General features: G+C 49.1%; 4 protein-coding genes across 4 annotated transcripts; 2 read left to right on the top strand and 2 right to left on the bottom strand.

The window, feature by feature from the left end:
- The first annotated feature begins 65 nt into the window (after positions 1 to 65).
- On the top strand, positions 66 to 2,305 carry EV420DRAFT_1544511 (CAMK/CAMK1 protein kinase). The gene is made up of 8 exons (XM_060473238.1): positions 66 to 437; positions 499 to 717; positions 765 to 898; positions 949 to 1,008; positions 1,060 to 1,125; positions 1,179 to 1,432; positions 1,481 to 1,557; positions 1,608 to 2,305. Exons 1-8 carry the CDS (start codon positions 324 to 326, stop codon positions 2,178 to 2,180), a joined length of 1,497 nt encoding a protein of 498 aa, XP_060330542.1. The 5' UTR covers positions 66 to 323; the 3' UTR covers positions 2,181 to 2,305.
- Positions 2,306 to 3,784: 1,479 nt separating this feature from the next.
- On the bottom strand, positions 3,785 to 7,917 carry EV420DRAFT_1748207 (uncharacterized protein; the record flags this gene model as incomplete). Its single annotated transcript, XM_060480227.1, has 5 exons — positions 7,387 to 7,917; positions 5,741 to 7,353; positions 5,470 to 5,539; positions 5,413 to 5,440; positions 3,785 to 5,362 (listed from the first exon to the last, which is right to left on the bottom strand). The coding sequence occupies exons 1-5, from the start codon at positions 7,542 to 7,544 to the stop codon at positions 3,785 to 3,787; spliced, it is 3,447 nt and encodes a 1,148-aa protein (XP_060330541.1). The 5' UTR covers positions 7,545 to 7,917.
- Positions 7,918 to 9,364: 1,447 nt separating this feature from the next.
- Positions 9,365 to 10,499, top strand: EV420DRAFT_1682330 (uncharacterized protein; the record flags this gene model as incomplete). The annotated part of the gene is made up of 2 exons (XM_060479229.1): positions 9,365 to 9,425; positions 9,531 to 10,499. The coding sequence occupies 2 exons, from the start codon at positions 9,365 to 9,367 to the stop codon at positions 10,472 to 10,474; spliced, it is 1,005 nt and encodes a 334-aa protein (XP_060330540.1). The 3' UTR covers positions 10,475 to 10,499.
- A 562-nt stretch (positions 10,500 to 11,061) lies between these two features.
- EV420DRAFT_387483 (uncharacterized protein) lies at positions 11,062 to 13,207 on the bottom strand. Its single transcript, XM_060481944.1, has 2 exons — positions 13,062 to 13,207; positions 11,062 to 13,012 (listed from the first exon to the last, which is right to left on the bottom strand). Exon 2 carries the CDS (start codon positions 12,728 to 12,730, stop codon positions 11,177 to 11,179), a length of 1,554 nt encoding a protein of 517 aa, XP_060330539.1. The 5' UTR covers positions 12,731 to 13,012; positions 13,062 to 13,207; the 3' UTR covers positions 11,062 to 11,176.
- Between the last annotated feature and the right edge of the window lie 231 nt (positions 13,208 to 13,438).

Genomic DNA, 13,438 nt, shown 5'->3' with positions numbered 1-13,438 from the left:
CATTACTAGAGACAAAGAATTGAGCGGAAACTGGCGCCAAGGAGTTTCAGCAGCCTAAGTTTAGATTCCTTCTTAATTTGCGCGAAGATTACATCATTGATCTCCATATACGGTCAAGAAACAGACAAACCTAGCTCATCGTCGCTTTCACTTTCGCCGTTGTCACCGCCAGTAAAAATCGACTGCTGGCACTCTAAATGAAATAAAGCCAGCTATTCTTCATCTATTTCTTCCTCACAATACTACGAAGTCGACTTGGACTACCTCGCGACTCAAGCACAACATAATTCTAGACAATTTAGGATTTTTGGGGATTTTCAACGATGAAGGGCCTGTCAATCAAGGACGCACTGTTACCGCAACCGCCTAGCTTCGGGAAGAAGAAGAATTACGAGGTCCACCAGGTGTTAGGCACTGGGACGTTTGGGAAGGTCGTGGTGCGTCTTCAGCAGCAGTAACGACGCTTCATTTTCCACTAATCTTACCGCTATCGCGTAGCACGCGACGTGGAATGTGCCTCCGGAACAGGTGGCAGTTTCTGAGCGCGGTGCAGTTGCGGGCGTCATTCCTGGGCAGCATTTATCTGCGTCGTCGTCTTCAGCAGTTGTTCAAAAGGAGGTCGCACTCAAGATGATACCTAAAAAGAAGGTCAAGGGCAACGAGGCCAGCGTCTGGGGAGAGATGGAGGTTCTCAAGGGCTTGGACCACCCTAATATTGTACGTATGGCTTGCCTTGCGCTTACAGATACTCACCATGACAACAGGTAAAATTTTACGAGTGGTTCGAGTCGCGCTCCAAGTACTACCTCTCCTTCGAGTTGGCTGTTGGTGGGGAACTGTTCGAGAGAATCTTGAAGAAGGGAAAGTTCACTGAAGTGGATGCGGTGAGCGTTGTACGGTACGCGATGATATTCTTCGTATCGCCGCCATGCTGACGATAACGCAAAGGTCCATTCTCGCAGGTGTACGCTATCTCCATGACCATGACATTGTGCACCGTGATCTAAAGTATGCCTCCGCTACTGTCTCCTGTCCAATCGGTGCCTAATTGAACTCAAGGCCCGAAAATATCCTCTACCGGACCAAAGACGTGGAGAGCGATATTGTTATTGCTGATTTTGGCATGTGCGTACTGCTGGTGTATTTCCTGTAGCATTGGGTCTGACGAAACCATGTAGAGCCAAACACCTACACTCTCCTGAAGAACAGCTCCATTCCTTGGCTGGTAGTTTCGGATATGTAGCCCCGGAAGTACTGAACAACGAAGGTCACGGAAAAGCCGTGGATATATGGTCAACTGGGATCATCACTTACGTGCTACTCTGTGGCTACTCTCCTTTCCGATCTGAGGACGTCAAAATGCTCATCCGAGAGACAACAGAGGCGAAAATAGAGTTCCACGATCGATACTGGAAAAATGTCTCTGTCCAAGGTTTGTGTTTCAGCAACAACTCGGTTGCAACGACTGACAAATATGCAGCCAAAACTTTCATAAAATCGCTCCTTAACCCTGATCCTGTGAAACGACCGTCGGCCGCAGAGGCGCTCAACGATCCTGTACGTGGCAATACCATATGTTGAATCAAAACCTGACACAGTGTGTATAGTGGCTGACAACGCACACTGCCAACACCGAGCATGATCTCGGATTCGGTCTGCGTGAGCACTTTGATCCTCGAGCCCGGTGGCGTTCAGCAATCGCTTCTGCGCGGGCTATACACCGTCTCGGTAGCAGCATTAGCTCGCGCACGATATCTTCGACTGCGACGAATAGTAGTGGCGGCTGGGGTGACGATGACCGGGAAATTGAGGATGATTCAAAATTGAAACAGACAGAGCACCCGGGTCATAACGAGCATGTTCAGGTGACTGGACCCGACCAGGATGAGCCTAATCCTCCTCAAGAACCGCTTTTGCAGGAGGTAGATGGGCCCGCGCCTGCGCCCCCTGCACCGCCTTCGCAAGTTGTCGATAAACCTGCGCGGCCACCGCCCCCCCCTGTACTGCCGCAAGTCGTGGATACGCCAGCGGTTGAGCAGGAGCAGGAGCCGAGGAAGGCAGAGCAAGAGGAGATGAATGCCTTGCGGATGCCAGGATCATTCGATTTCTCTGATAGCTCCTCGCATCGTCACCACCAGAGTTGGGGTGAGTTTGTGAGAAAGTTACGGTTAGGTGGATGACGTTTGTGGACATTCTTTATTTCTCTGCTATTCTTTTATCTATGATCTGTCGATGGTTCTTTATTTCTCATTGCTAGCTACTACTCGTGATTTATTGTATGAACTAGGACAATATACCCTACCCTATCTTATTGCACGACAGGATATAAGGCGAAAGAAGAACTCCGGCTCTGACCATCTACACAGCAAAACCTTTGACAGGCACGCATACACATGATGATAGTCAGAAACAATAGCGTCTGATATGAACAATGATACACGCTCGAGGGCTAGTGCTCAGCGAGTGCTAAGGGGTAACATATTCTGACCAGGGATGAGCACCCAGTCCCGACTTAAAACAGCCCATCAATGTTTCAGCGTCAACCATACGAAAGCAGAAATGGGCACTGACCTTCTCATAAATCTCCTCAATCCACTCCATGTTCGCAATCGTATCCATAGTGCTAGAGACCTGCTCCTCAGCCGATCTACCGACACCTCGAGCTGGTACTGGTATATCTTTTACCACCAATCTACTCTCTTCGCTACGACTTTGACGCATTTGTTCTCAAGGATTGTCAAGGATGCGTATGAGGTCCAAAGCAACATGTTCTCAAAGCGTAGTTCGGTGAGGGTAGCGAACTGACGACGAAAGGAAGCACGGGGTGCCTAGGGCGGTGATGGTATAATCCCCTTCGGTACTCCTTGTTCCGTTGTTGATACATAAATTGGGGAGCGTCATCACATGAAAGATTGTTATAACTTCGAAAGGCGGGACCCACGGCGTTCGGAAGTCCTCCGTCTTGGTCGTCCCGTAAACACATATCAACGGCACCAGCGCATCTAAAGCAGGAAAATATCTCTGGGGGGGCCTATCATAGCCTTGAAGCCCGAGCGTGCGGGTATCTGGACCCAAGGGAGCTCAAACTCCGGTATGTACCAGGTTTCGAAAAGATGGGCCTCGGTAAGTTGAGGTACAAGAAGGAAGCTGTACTCCCTATCAGTGCCTGCCCCATTTAACTAAGACGAATTGCGGCAAGAGAATGTCGAGATCCGATACCCTCGCCAGTCGAGCATATCGGGGGAAGTGAAAGTGTCTACAGCGATGTGTACGGAAGGGACATAGCTGGGAAACGGACCTCTGAAGAGAGTCGCCAAACTCTGTTTAGACAAGGAAAGGGAGCTTATTGGACAAATCCGGGGGACATTCCGCCAGTAAGCACAAACTGTTGTTGTGCCGAGTGGGGTAGCAGAGGCATGAAGCTGCGAACAATCGTTCGAGCACATGGAGGGGGTATATCCATTGAAGATCTCATAGAGGCGAGAGGTGGCTAATCAGAGCGAGCGATACTCCAGTTCGAAGTCTTCTACAAAGCATGGTAGATTTTGGGTAATTTTGGCTGTGGTATGGAGAGCATTTACTTGACGGAAGTTCTATTCTTGGAGGAGGAAGGCGTTAGCAAAGGATAGTCTCGGTAGGGGGGTCTGCATGTGTGTTAGCGACAGGAGTAGTTAAGAATATTTCTGGGAAGGAATACCTTGCAGAGCAGCGGGAGCGGTGAAGACGTAGGCATGATAAAAGATAATTTAACTGGGATCTAGTGTAGGCGTTCTCATCATCAATCTTAGATTAAATCAAGGTCCTTGTCATGTTCCGCACCAATACCTGCTGTCCTCTCCGTCCACCGAATGCGTACGTCCAGTCCCTGGGTGGACCTGATAGACTTGAAATCACTCAACAGAGGACGAGGACGTGCTCCCAGCTGGGATACAGCCTGACTATAGTGGAAAACGAGGACGATTTGAAGGATGACGGATTGGAGCGTCCTAGCTCGGGAGCGGATCATCTTTAGGCATGCATCATCGGTCAGAAGGTTTGGATCAGAGACTAGCGCCATCTCTTTGATAGACAGGTGTGTTAGATTGGGTGCGACGGGGTAACTGCTGTCTGGGTTGTACATGAGAAGGCGGTATATCTCCCTCGAGGTGTCTGTTGGGATTTCGAGGGTAAGAGATGTCAGACCTGGGGAGAGGAAAGGTGTAAGATGGGACTCTGACAAGACCATCATGTTTAGCGAACGTCGAGGGTGATGGGAGTTGCTCATGAGAGAGGTCAGGTAGGTAACATGTTGTGGGTCAAAGTTCGACTCATACACTCCAGCATCGATGACGAGTTCCTCCAGTAAAGGAAAAATCACCTTGGAAAAGCATGCTGACGATGCGCGCACCGTCACCTTGTGAATGCCTGTGTGGGTGAGCTGTGTGGGCGGAAAGATGTCTGATGTTCCAGTTGGTGGATGATAGGAGATGGAAACATCCTGGAGAGACGGCGCTGCATCGAGGAGATCGTGGAATTGAAGTATGGATGAGAATGTCCCGTAGAAGCTTGTGAGATGTGGAAACGAGGGGCTTTTTAGCAAGACGCCGGTCCCGAGATGGATGCTCTCAAGGTTGAGAGCTCCTGAAAACGCTGTGGTGGGGTATACGAAATCATCGCGTGCATCGGGAGTGCGAATATCTAACCTTTTCAGGTGTGTAAAGCCCGGATCTAAGTGTTTCCAAGCGCTGATGAAGTCAAGAATTACAGCATCGCGATCACAGGAAAGGATAAGCTTGTGCCATCGGGATATGTGAGGGCGAAGGATGCGTAGTATGCTTGTAACTCGTCTATTAAAGTCGGCACCAACTGGAGCGATACATGCACTACCGTCGAGATACAGGTTGAGTAACAGTTCACGTGAACGATCGAGATAGCTCCCCAGGATGTCGGCGGCGTGACGCCGCGTAGAGCTCGTTGGTACAATGATAACCGTAGACCAGAGACGGGAGGAGGAAAGACAAATTGATCGCCACAAGCTGCATACACGGCTCAGGACCCAGGGTGCACCATTGACGACGTCAACACTGTCTGACATAACCGTGCATGTAAATGAGAATATCTCTGAGAGAATCTCGTTTGGTAACCGTCGAACTGGAGCAATGAAGGAACGGTATTTCGCGAGCTCAGCTGCTGCATGGCTTCGCTTTGCGAGAAGATGGGTTTTGAGCGCTTCTAGATGATCCATTCGGTCGTCAATGGACTGGATGTCCCCCTCGATAGCGAGGATAGCCGATTTAACAAGAGATACTTTGATGTGGTTTCCATGAAGCATAGGTATTATCTCGTCGTCGAAATGTTGATATCTGTTGCCATCGTGCAACGACTGTGATGGGGCAGCGGGTAGCCCGCAATATAAACAGGTATTTGACATACCTGCAACCTATTGTTAGAGATTTGTAGACTACGAGCAGAGTAGGAAAAGAAACGCACAGTTCTTGAGAGTCGATGTGGCGGTGGGAGAAAAGTTGATAGACCCCGGCTCTTCGGTCCGGAAAGACGGCTTACATAGAATTCAATATTTACGCCCAATAATAAAGCGCATGAGGCGGCGATAAATAGTTAGTGGTATCTTTATACTTATCATGAAATGCCACGTCCGCATATTATATGCAAAAATTTTCATTGAGATGATGCTAGGATACGTTGATAATACGCCACCTTGGCGGGACCTGATAACGTCTAGATCAATACAAGCGGATACATAATCTGAGCTCCCTAACTTCCTGGATCCTCCGTAATGTCTTCTTATCCAGCTCCCCACCACCTCGCACACCCACAATCACAGATTGAAGCTGCCCGCAGCGACTCTTGATAACATCCAATACTTTCCCTTCCTCGATCGCATTATCTTCTGCCCAAACCAATTCGAGTTCCTCCAACTTCGGCGAGAAGTCGAGATCCATCATTCGACCGAGGAGCTTGTCCGTGATGCTGAACTGCCCCGAGTGGCGACGAGGCTCAACAATAGCGACTTTCGTCAATTTTGGAACAGTCTCCAGGATCCGGATGAGATCTACATCCTGGATGACTGTCATATCGAAGCGAACCTCGTTTAAGAACGAAGAACTGGCGAGGAAGGCAACTATGATATCGACATCCTCGGTGGTAATATGATTGGCATAGCCTACCTCGTCATCAAGGAGTTCTAGACGACGCAGGTCGGGGAGCGTCAACACATGCAAAAGGCCTGCGGTGAGCCCTAGTACTCCGCATATCTGCAACACCCTGATACCGGGGATTGTTAGAGCGGCTGTCATATTTTGGAACCCACCGCCATAGAACATTAAAACATCCAATCGAGGGAACGTATCAAGGATTTCGACGATGTCATCCCATCTCCCATCATATTGCGTGAGTCGTAATGTACGGATGTGACTCCAGTTGAGGTCAAAATTCTGGAGGATCCAAGTGTCATGAAGATGAAGCTCCCGAAGTCGAGGTGCATTGGAGAACAAGTGTGAGAAGGACTCTGGGTTGTCGACGTCGTTGACATCGAACCATCCCGTGAGGTACAAGCGTCCGAGTGATGCGAAATCTGGGGACGGAAGAGCGAGATCTGACTGTCTTGCCAAACCCATGTCGAGGAATAATGAACGACAGGAGCTCAGGTTGAGGGGAGAGGTCGAAGGCGAGAATATAGTCTTCAGAGACATGTAAGGCGGCATAGGAACATCGGTATCAAGTTCGACGTTATCTTGGTGCTTAAACAAGGATTTTGCAGAAATTCCAACGTGTACTGGCTTGGAGCATGACCTCTGCTGATATAACGAGAGCAGTTGTCTCGTTGATTTCAAAAGGTTGGTGTCGTCAGCATCGATGAACATGACAGACCAGAGCTGGGGGACAGAGAGGCAGACGCCTCGCCAATAGGAGCAAACTGATGCGATACGGAATGGGGTCTGGGAAGGTGGTTGGAAGGTTTCGCGTGCGTCATCATCGATAGGAGAGTCAACAAAGGCACACGCCTCCGAGAAGATTTTGCAGAGCAACTCGACGGGAAGCCTGCGAATTGGAGCAAGGCATGCTTTGTAGACGGAGATGCTATGAGCAAGGTCGGCGCGACCTTTCTTGAGATACGCCAGGGTCTCCTCCAATGCCTCTATTTTTGCGTCGTATTCACATAATTTTGGCAGTAAAGCGTCAAGGGTTTGCTTTATCGAATCGGCATGGACATCAGCGCTAATCTGAATACCGTCGCGTAGGTCTGTAACAAGAGACGGTGGCAGTGCATGATCGTGAACGCGAAATGTGCGGCGACATTGTTGACATAGGGTGATCTCCTTGGGCGGCATGCTCTGTCCAGACTGCGATGAGCTACAAACATATCGATGATTTCAGGACACTCACGAAAACCTGGATGTAGAATAATTGGTGTAGTAGATGAGGCTACGTCTGAAAGAGGCGACGTGAAAATTATCGACGCATTGATCGGCGAAGTCCTTCTTTGACAGGTGCTTCCTGCGCCACACCGGGAACTTCACTTCCGGCGACGACCTCCGTTTCATTTGCTGAGGAAGTCTGAGAAAACACGACAGAACTATGCGGTAAATCTTCGCTTCTCTCTACTGAGTCTCGAATAGCATTGCCATGACTTCACGGAGAACGTTTCGATTGTTTCGCGGACACAATTATGGGCGCTTCTGGACCATCATAGTCAATATAAACACATGCACAACCCACATCAAGGCCTGGATTCCTCCCAGTCTTTCCCTTTCTAATTCTACACCTCCCTGCACGTCAATACCAAAAAAAAATTAACCATCTCACAGCCATTTTCAACACGGACCCTTGCTGTTTTCCGACCAAACTAGCCCGAAGAGCTGGTCCGTAATGCTTGAATACTGTAGTATTACGACCGGATGTTCACCGGGTGTTATGTGTTATGAGTTAGGTTCACCCGGACTCATGTTCAGGACTCAGTGTTACGCGTTATATATTATAGAATAGGTTCATGTTCATGACTACGTAAAAACAACTAAAGATATCTGATGAGATAATCTAGTCCGTGAGCTTTCATACCAAGTCCGTTGATCCTCCTCATAACATTGCCGATTCACCAACCCCATCGCTGCTACTCTGTCGTGGACGGCGGATAAAACAGACCCCGAAGCACTTGGCAGATGGAGACACCCGTATTTGGGATGGGAAAAAGAACTGGGACAGACTAGGCCTAAATTAGCTGAAAAATCGCCAAAAAAAAAAAAAAAAAAACAAGTAAATACTGTTTACCCTGAAATATGTTCATGACCCCACGTTACGCGTTATATGATATGACTTAGGTTCAGTTCATAGTGCTGCGTTATGCGTTATATGAACATGCGGTCGTAATACTACAGTACGATTGATGTCCGTGACAGCGAGCGGTATTAGCTCTGTCGCGCTCTCGCGGATCCGGGGTAAAGGCTCTTAGTCGGTTAGAGATGGGCGGCGGGAAGAACGGAAGCACACTATTGACGTCCTCTGGGTCCCAATTCATCATCTAGGAGCTCATGACACAGATGGGGTAGTCTCAACATGGCGAAGAGTACTATGGTGATCCTTGGTACGCCCTAGATACGTGCTATCTTGATCTCCTTCCTCATCATGGTGGCCGTCAGATCTGAAAGCGTCTGGTCGAGAGAAGCGATAGATGATGGAGATGATATCGTCCTATCTCCCGAAATGCGACTCCAGCCATAATGATGTACGGATGCAAAATCAGGATAGATTGAAACGTTGGAGACACTAGTTGCCATGAGGGCAGGGCTCTGGAAATCGAAGGGCGTTGGAGAACATATAGTCCTTGTCCCAGAAGGAAAAGAGAATTCAAGGCGACGACATTGTGAACATTATTGGGACGTTCACCCTTCCTTATACCGATATTCGATCAATGCGAAGGTCTTGCTAAACATATGCGCGTCGATGAATGGCACAAACTGAAGTTAAGGATAGGTAATGCGGTTTTCGATAAGGCATGGTGGAATATTTATAATGGGAATGTTGTTAGACATCTGATAGGGAATCAAGGATTATGAGACGCCTGAGATGCTGTCCAAGTTGCAAGGAGGATGAGTAGGGCCCAGACACGTTCAGGTCGAGCACGGATACGGTTCATGTACTCTAAAGTAGCAATTTAACGGTGTCGCCACGCGAAGTTTGCAAGGGTGAACACACCTCTGTGGCCTATACTTCAAAGTCGGTGTTTTCCATCCCAATGACGTAATGCCACCCTTCAGCAGGAACCGATATCATTAAGCATTTGAATCACTTCCACGAAGGATGGAATGAACAAAGCTGATGTTCGAACACGTGTAGAAGATACGGTGATGAATCAAAGCTGCGAACAATGTCCGAGGAAACAGTGTCCACGCATTGGTGGCATGTTCTGGTCAAAGATCGCCAGGCGAGTGGCATTCTCCCCTCAAACTGAACCACCAATGTCGACGATAGCTGATCCATGGCGGACGGCGCTCCCTTTAGAACTGGTTGAGATGATCTTGCAAGGGACCTAGCCGACAAACGTACCCTTGGTGCATGCGCTCTCATCGCCAAGGTTTGGACCGTGCCTTCGCAGATCCTCCTCTTCCGCCGCATCACCATCACTACTTCTTCGAATCTCTGCGTCAATCCATGCCTACTCAGATACACGAGGCATCTCATCACTGCGCACTCTCCCAGATGCGCCGTAGACTCTCTGGTCACGTACACCCCCAACGTCAAACATATCACGGTCATCAGCTCGCTAATATCCCACCACGCCGCCCAGGTTCTCGGGAACCACGGGCACCTCTCCTCCATCACCCTCAGAACCCTCACGAATCCATCGAGTCAGCACCTATCGGCCATCCTCTCTGCGCTCGGCCCAAGCCTGCAACACGTACGCTTTGAAGTTCTCAAGTCCAGCGATTCAGCAATGTTGCATGAACCAGTAGTGCAGCCTCTTCGCGTGGCAACGGTAGACCTCATAGAGTGCGATCTGAAATGGTTCGGAAGATGTCCAGTTGTTTCCTTCAGGAACCTGCACACTCTCCAAATCACTATCATACACAATGCTGAGCACGAGGAGTTGACGCGTTTCATGTATGGGGTGGATATGGTTGAGAATCTTGTCGTCACGCGCCGGGGATCAGAAAAGATGAATTGGCGTATCGTGTCATACATGAGAATAAACACGCGGTGGCGTGTCAGGCGAGTGGAGGTTGGATTGAGCAGTATCTATCATGCTGTGTTGGTTGACGAGTATCTCAGTCTACTTGACACTGAGGTAACGGAGGAGATTTGTGTGAGAGTAAGCAAGGCTGTACTGGTGGCGCTTATGGATGGGGTGGTTTGGAAGAAAGGATTCCGGAATTTGAAAAGATATAGGGTCACTGGTATTGCTGCAGCTTCTGTGCGTCGAGACGAGGTAGCGCTGCAGGATCTTGAGTATCGTGGAGCGGAGTGCATCATGGACTAGAGCCAAAAGCATGGACTTTGATTACAATTTGTTAGGGATAATCATAGACAATGCGAAATGAGCATGCACCTCGTAAAAAATACTCCTTCAGCATATCATAATTTATCCCACACAAACGGGTCCTAGGGTAACTATACGATGCATCACGCGTCAAGCTTCAAGAGCAAGTTCTCTTGTCCTACCTCTCCCAGCCTACGCCAGGAATACAGGCTTCAGACGAGGTCGCTGTTGCCTTGCAAACAATTATGCCTTGAGCGACTTTTGCAATCTGCTCATTCATGATTGAGACGTCCCGCATCCAGTACTCCCAAATCCTGGCTTCTACTGTCGTGAACAAGCATCGTTCGCACTTGGAAAAAGTCGTTCAGATATCACAACAAATCGGGACCAACAGTTGGCGACGTACGACCTCGAACTTTGCAGCTAAACGCTTTCAGTTTGTGGCTTGATAATCGTTAACATTCCTACTCATCGTGATGCGTCAGAGCAGGTATAGTCAGGAAATGAGGATTCAGTCTTGATAACACAGAATACGGTAATGAAGACATGAGAGGAAGGAGAAGGAATGAGAAATTACGTCATTGGCCGGGTAGCGCCGAGTATGCTTGTTAAGCAGTGGAATTAACAAAGTAGTAGTAGTAGTAGCCAGTCTACACGATCGCGCTTTATTGGCCGTGTTCCAGTACCATGTGACACGCTACTTCAATACAAGAGCACCGTCATTTTGCGTTCTCGCAGGCTCTGTATCCTGGCTAACGTATCCTCCTGAAGCTCTTCTCCACCTCTCACACCGATAACTGCAGACGTCAATGTACCGCAGCCATGTCGGGCCTCAAGAACATCTAACACATCACCTTCCTCGATCTCATTATCCTCCGCCCATACCAGCTCGATGTGCTCCAACTTGGTAAGGAACTCAGATGGCTCCTTCAGGCACTTGAGCAGCTCAGTTGTTATGGCGAAACATTCTGGGTCCTCGTTATACTCCACAACGACAAGTCTCTTCAGACCCGGTGTCTTCTCAAGAATACGCAATAGGTCCGTGTCACAGATGGTTAGGTTGTCGAGGCGAAGCTCCGTAAGAATCGGCGAGCTTGCAAGAAAAGGGATAATGGCATCGACATTCGGGCCCTCATCAACGATCTCCAAACACCGTAAATCAGGTAGTTTCAGGACATGAAAGATAACTGAGCCCCTCTGGGACAGCATCTGCAAGGTTTGAATACCTTCCATTGTCATAGTGCCCTCCTGAGGCCACTCGATAATATCATACAGCACTAGCGTCTCCAAACGGGGAAAATGGTCAACAATATCCTTCATCAATTCGAGGGCTTCTCCCATGGTATCATAGGACTGAAGCCAGAGCGTGCGTATTTGCGTCCAGGGAAGCTCAAATTCCATCATACATCTCGTGTCAAAGAGACGAAGCTCCGAAAGTCGTGGCGCATCGGCAAACAGCGGCGAGCTATAGGCCGCATCGATGTCATCATGATCGTAAAACCCTTTCAAGTGGAGACATTCAAGCGAGCTGAATTGAGGCGGTGGAATGCTAAGATCTGACAGCTTTCCCACAATCACATCGAGCGTCAACAGGCGACAATTGCTGAAGTCAAGCATGTCACCAGAGAAGAGTGTCTTCAACGATATGTACGGTATGGTGGGATACTCCAGCTCCTCGTATCCCCGATGGTATTTCGCAGAGATACTGCAACTGAATGGTTTGGGAGAGGATCTCTCTGTATACAGAACTGCTAGACTTTCGACAGATGCCGAAAGATGGGCATCATCAGCATCGATGAAGACGAAAGTCCAAAGGTGGGGGGAGGCGAGGCAGATATTACGCCAGCAAGCACAAACTGCTGCTATGCGGAGTGGGGTCTCCGAGGCATATCGGAGCTTCTCCCGATGGTCCGAGCGCATGGGGGCCGCATCCGACATACACGCGTCCAGGAAGATCTCATGAAGGATTTCGGTGGGAAGCCGGTGGAGGGGCGAGACGCGGTTGACTGAACAAGCAAAGTCGGCACGGCGCTGTTGCAGACGAACTAGAGCCTTTTTGCCTGGTGTCGATTTCTGTGTCATAGTCGGATAATTTGGACTGTAGGACGGGAAATGATTCCACGGTGGGATCCATAGAACCAATTTGGGTGGCTTCGTCGTGAAGACTGGATGTGCTTTGACATCGACCAGGTGGTAAATTGGTGGGGTGCATGATCGACCTGTATACAGGTCAACGATGACTGTAATGATGGTCATAAAGCACGTACGAGACGATGGTCCACAGCAGAGTAACAAATACGTGAGGTTGCGTCGTGCGAGGAAGACAAACCCTGGTTGATGGTTAAATCCAAGTCGCCCTGTATACTTGGCACTAAATTTTCATCGCCAATCAAGCTTTTATGTAAAAAGAAGCAAAATTCGCGTCGTGTTCGGCACCCGCGTTCGCTCAACGCCACGTCATACCATCTGTACATCCAGACATCCAGACCCTCAAAGAATATGGACCGACCAAAGGACGAGGGTATCGCAGCTTCACTGCTAGAAAGGTGCATCAGAGTAGTTGCAGCGAGATTTCTAGTAGACTTACACCTCCTCTCGACGTCCAAACAAATGATAGTAACTAGGCTATCATGCGATGAGTACTAGCGTACTACAGCCTGCTCAGGACGTCAGATTAGCTTCTTTCGCAGCCTTTGCGTAGAAGCCTTTCGGCTCATTCCTAGGCACACCCATCTCGACGCCGTCAATATCAACCACGGTGCTCCAACTAATTTCCACACTAAATCTCTTCATCTCCTTTTCCAGCCACTCTTTCGCATCGCGATCTTCTCTGTGTCATATGCGTGTAGCGTTTTCGTATTCCACAGTGTTGTGAAAGAGGATCGCCTCCACACTCCTTCACTAATACAAGCGACGTCGACCTCGTTGAAGTAATGCGCCTTCCCTCCTCCCCAAAAGAGCATC

The sequence above is a fragment of the Desarmillaria tabescens genome, assembly GCF_030435595.1.
Source record: "Desarmillaria tabescens strain CCBAS 213 chromosome Unknown EV420scaffold_18, whole genome shotgun sequence".
NCBI lineage: Eukaryota > Fungi > Basidiomycota > Agaricomycetes > Agaricales > Physalacriaceae > Desarmillaria > Desarmillaria tabescens.
The sequence above is the reverse complement of the archived record's forward strand: the minus strand, read 5'-3'. Positions and strand labels throughout refer to the sequence as shown.

What these genes read in the sequence shown, in the direction of transcription:
- EV420DRAFT_387483 (XM_060481944.1), bottom strand. Translation starts at nt 12,730, where the DNA reads ATGACCATCATTACAGTCATCGTTGACCTGTATACAGGTCGATCATGC.
- EV420DRAFT_1544511 (XM_060473238.1), top strand. Translation starts at nt 324, where the DNA reads ATGAAGGGCCTGTCAATCAAGGACGCACTGTTACCGCAACCGCCTAGC. An exon ending in GAAAAATGTCTCTGTCCAAG is followed by an intron (nt 1,433 to 1,480) that starts GTTTGTGTTTCA and finishes ACAAATATGCAG; the next exon opens with CCAAAACTTTCATAAAATCG. An exon ending in CAGAGGCGCTCAACGATCCT is followed by an intron (nt 1,558 to 1,607) that starts GTACGTGGCAAT and finishes CAGTGTGTATAG; the next exon opens with TGGCTGACAACGCACACTGC.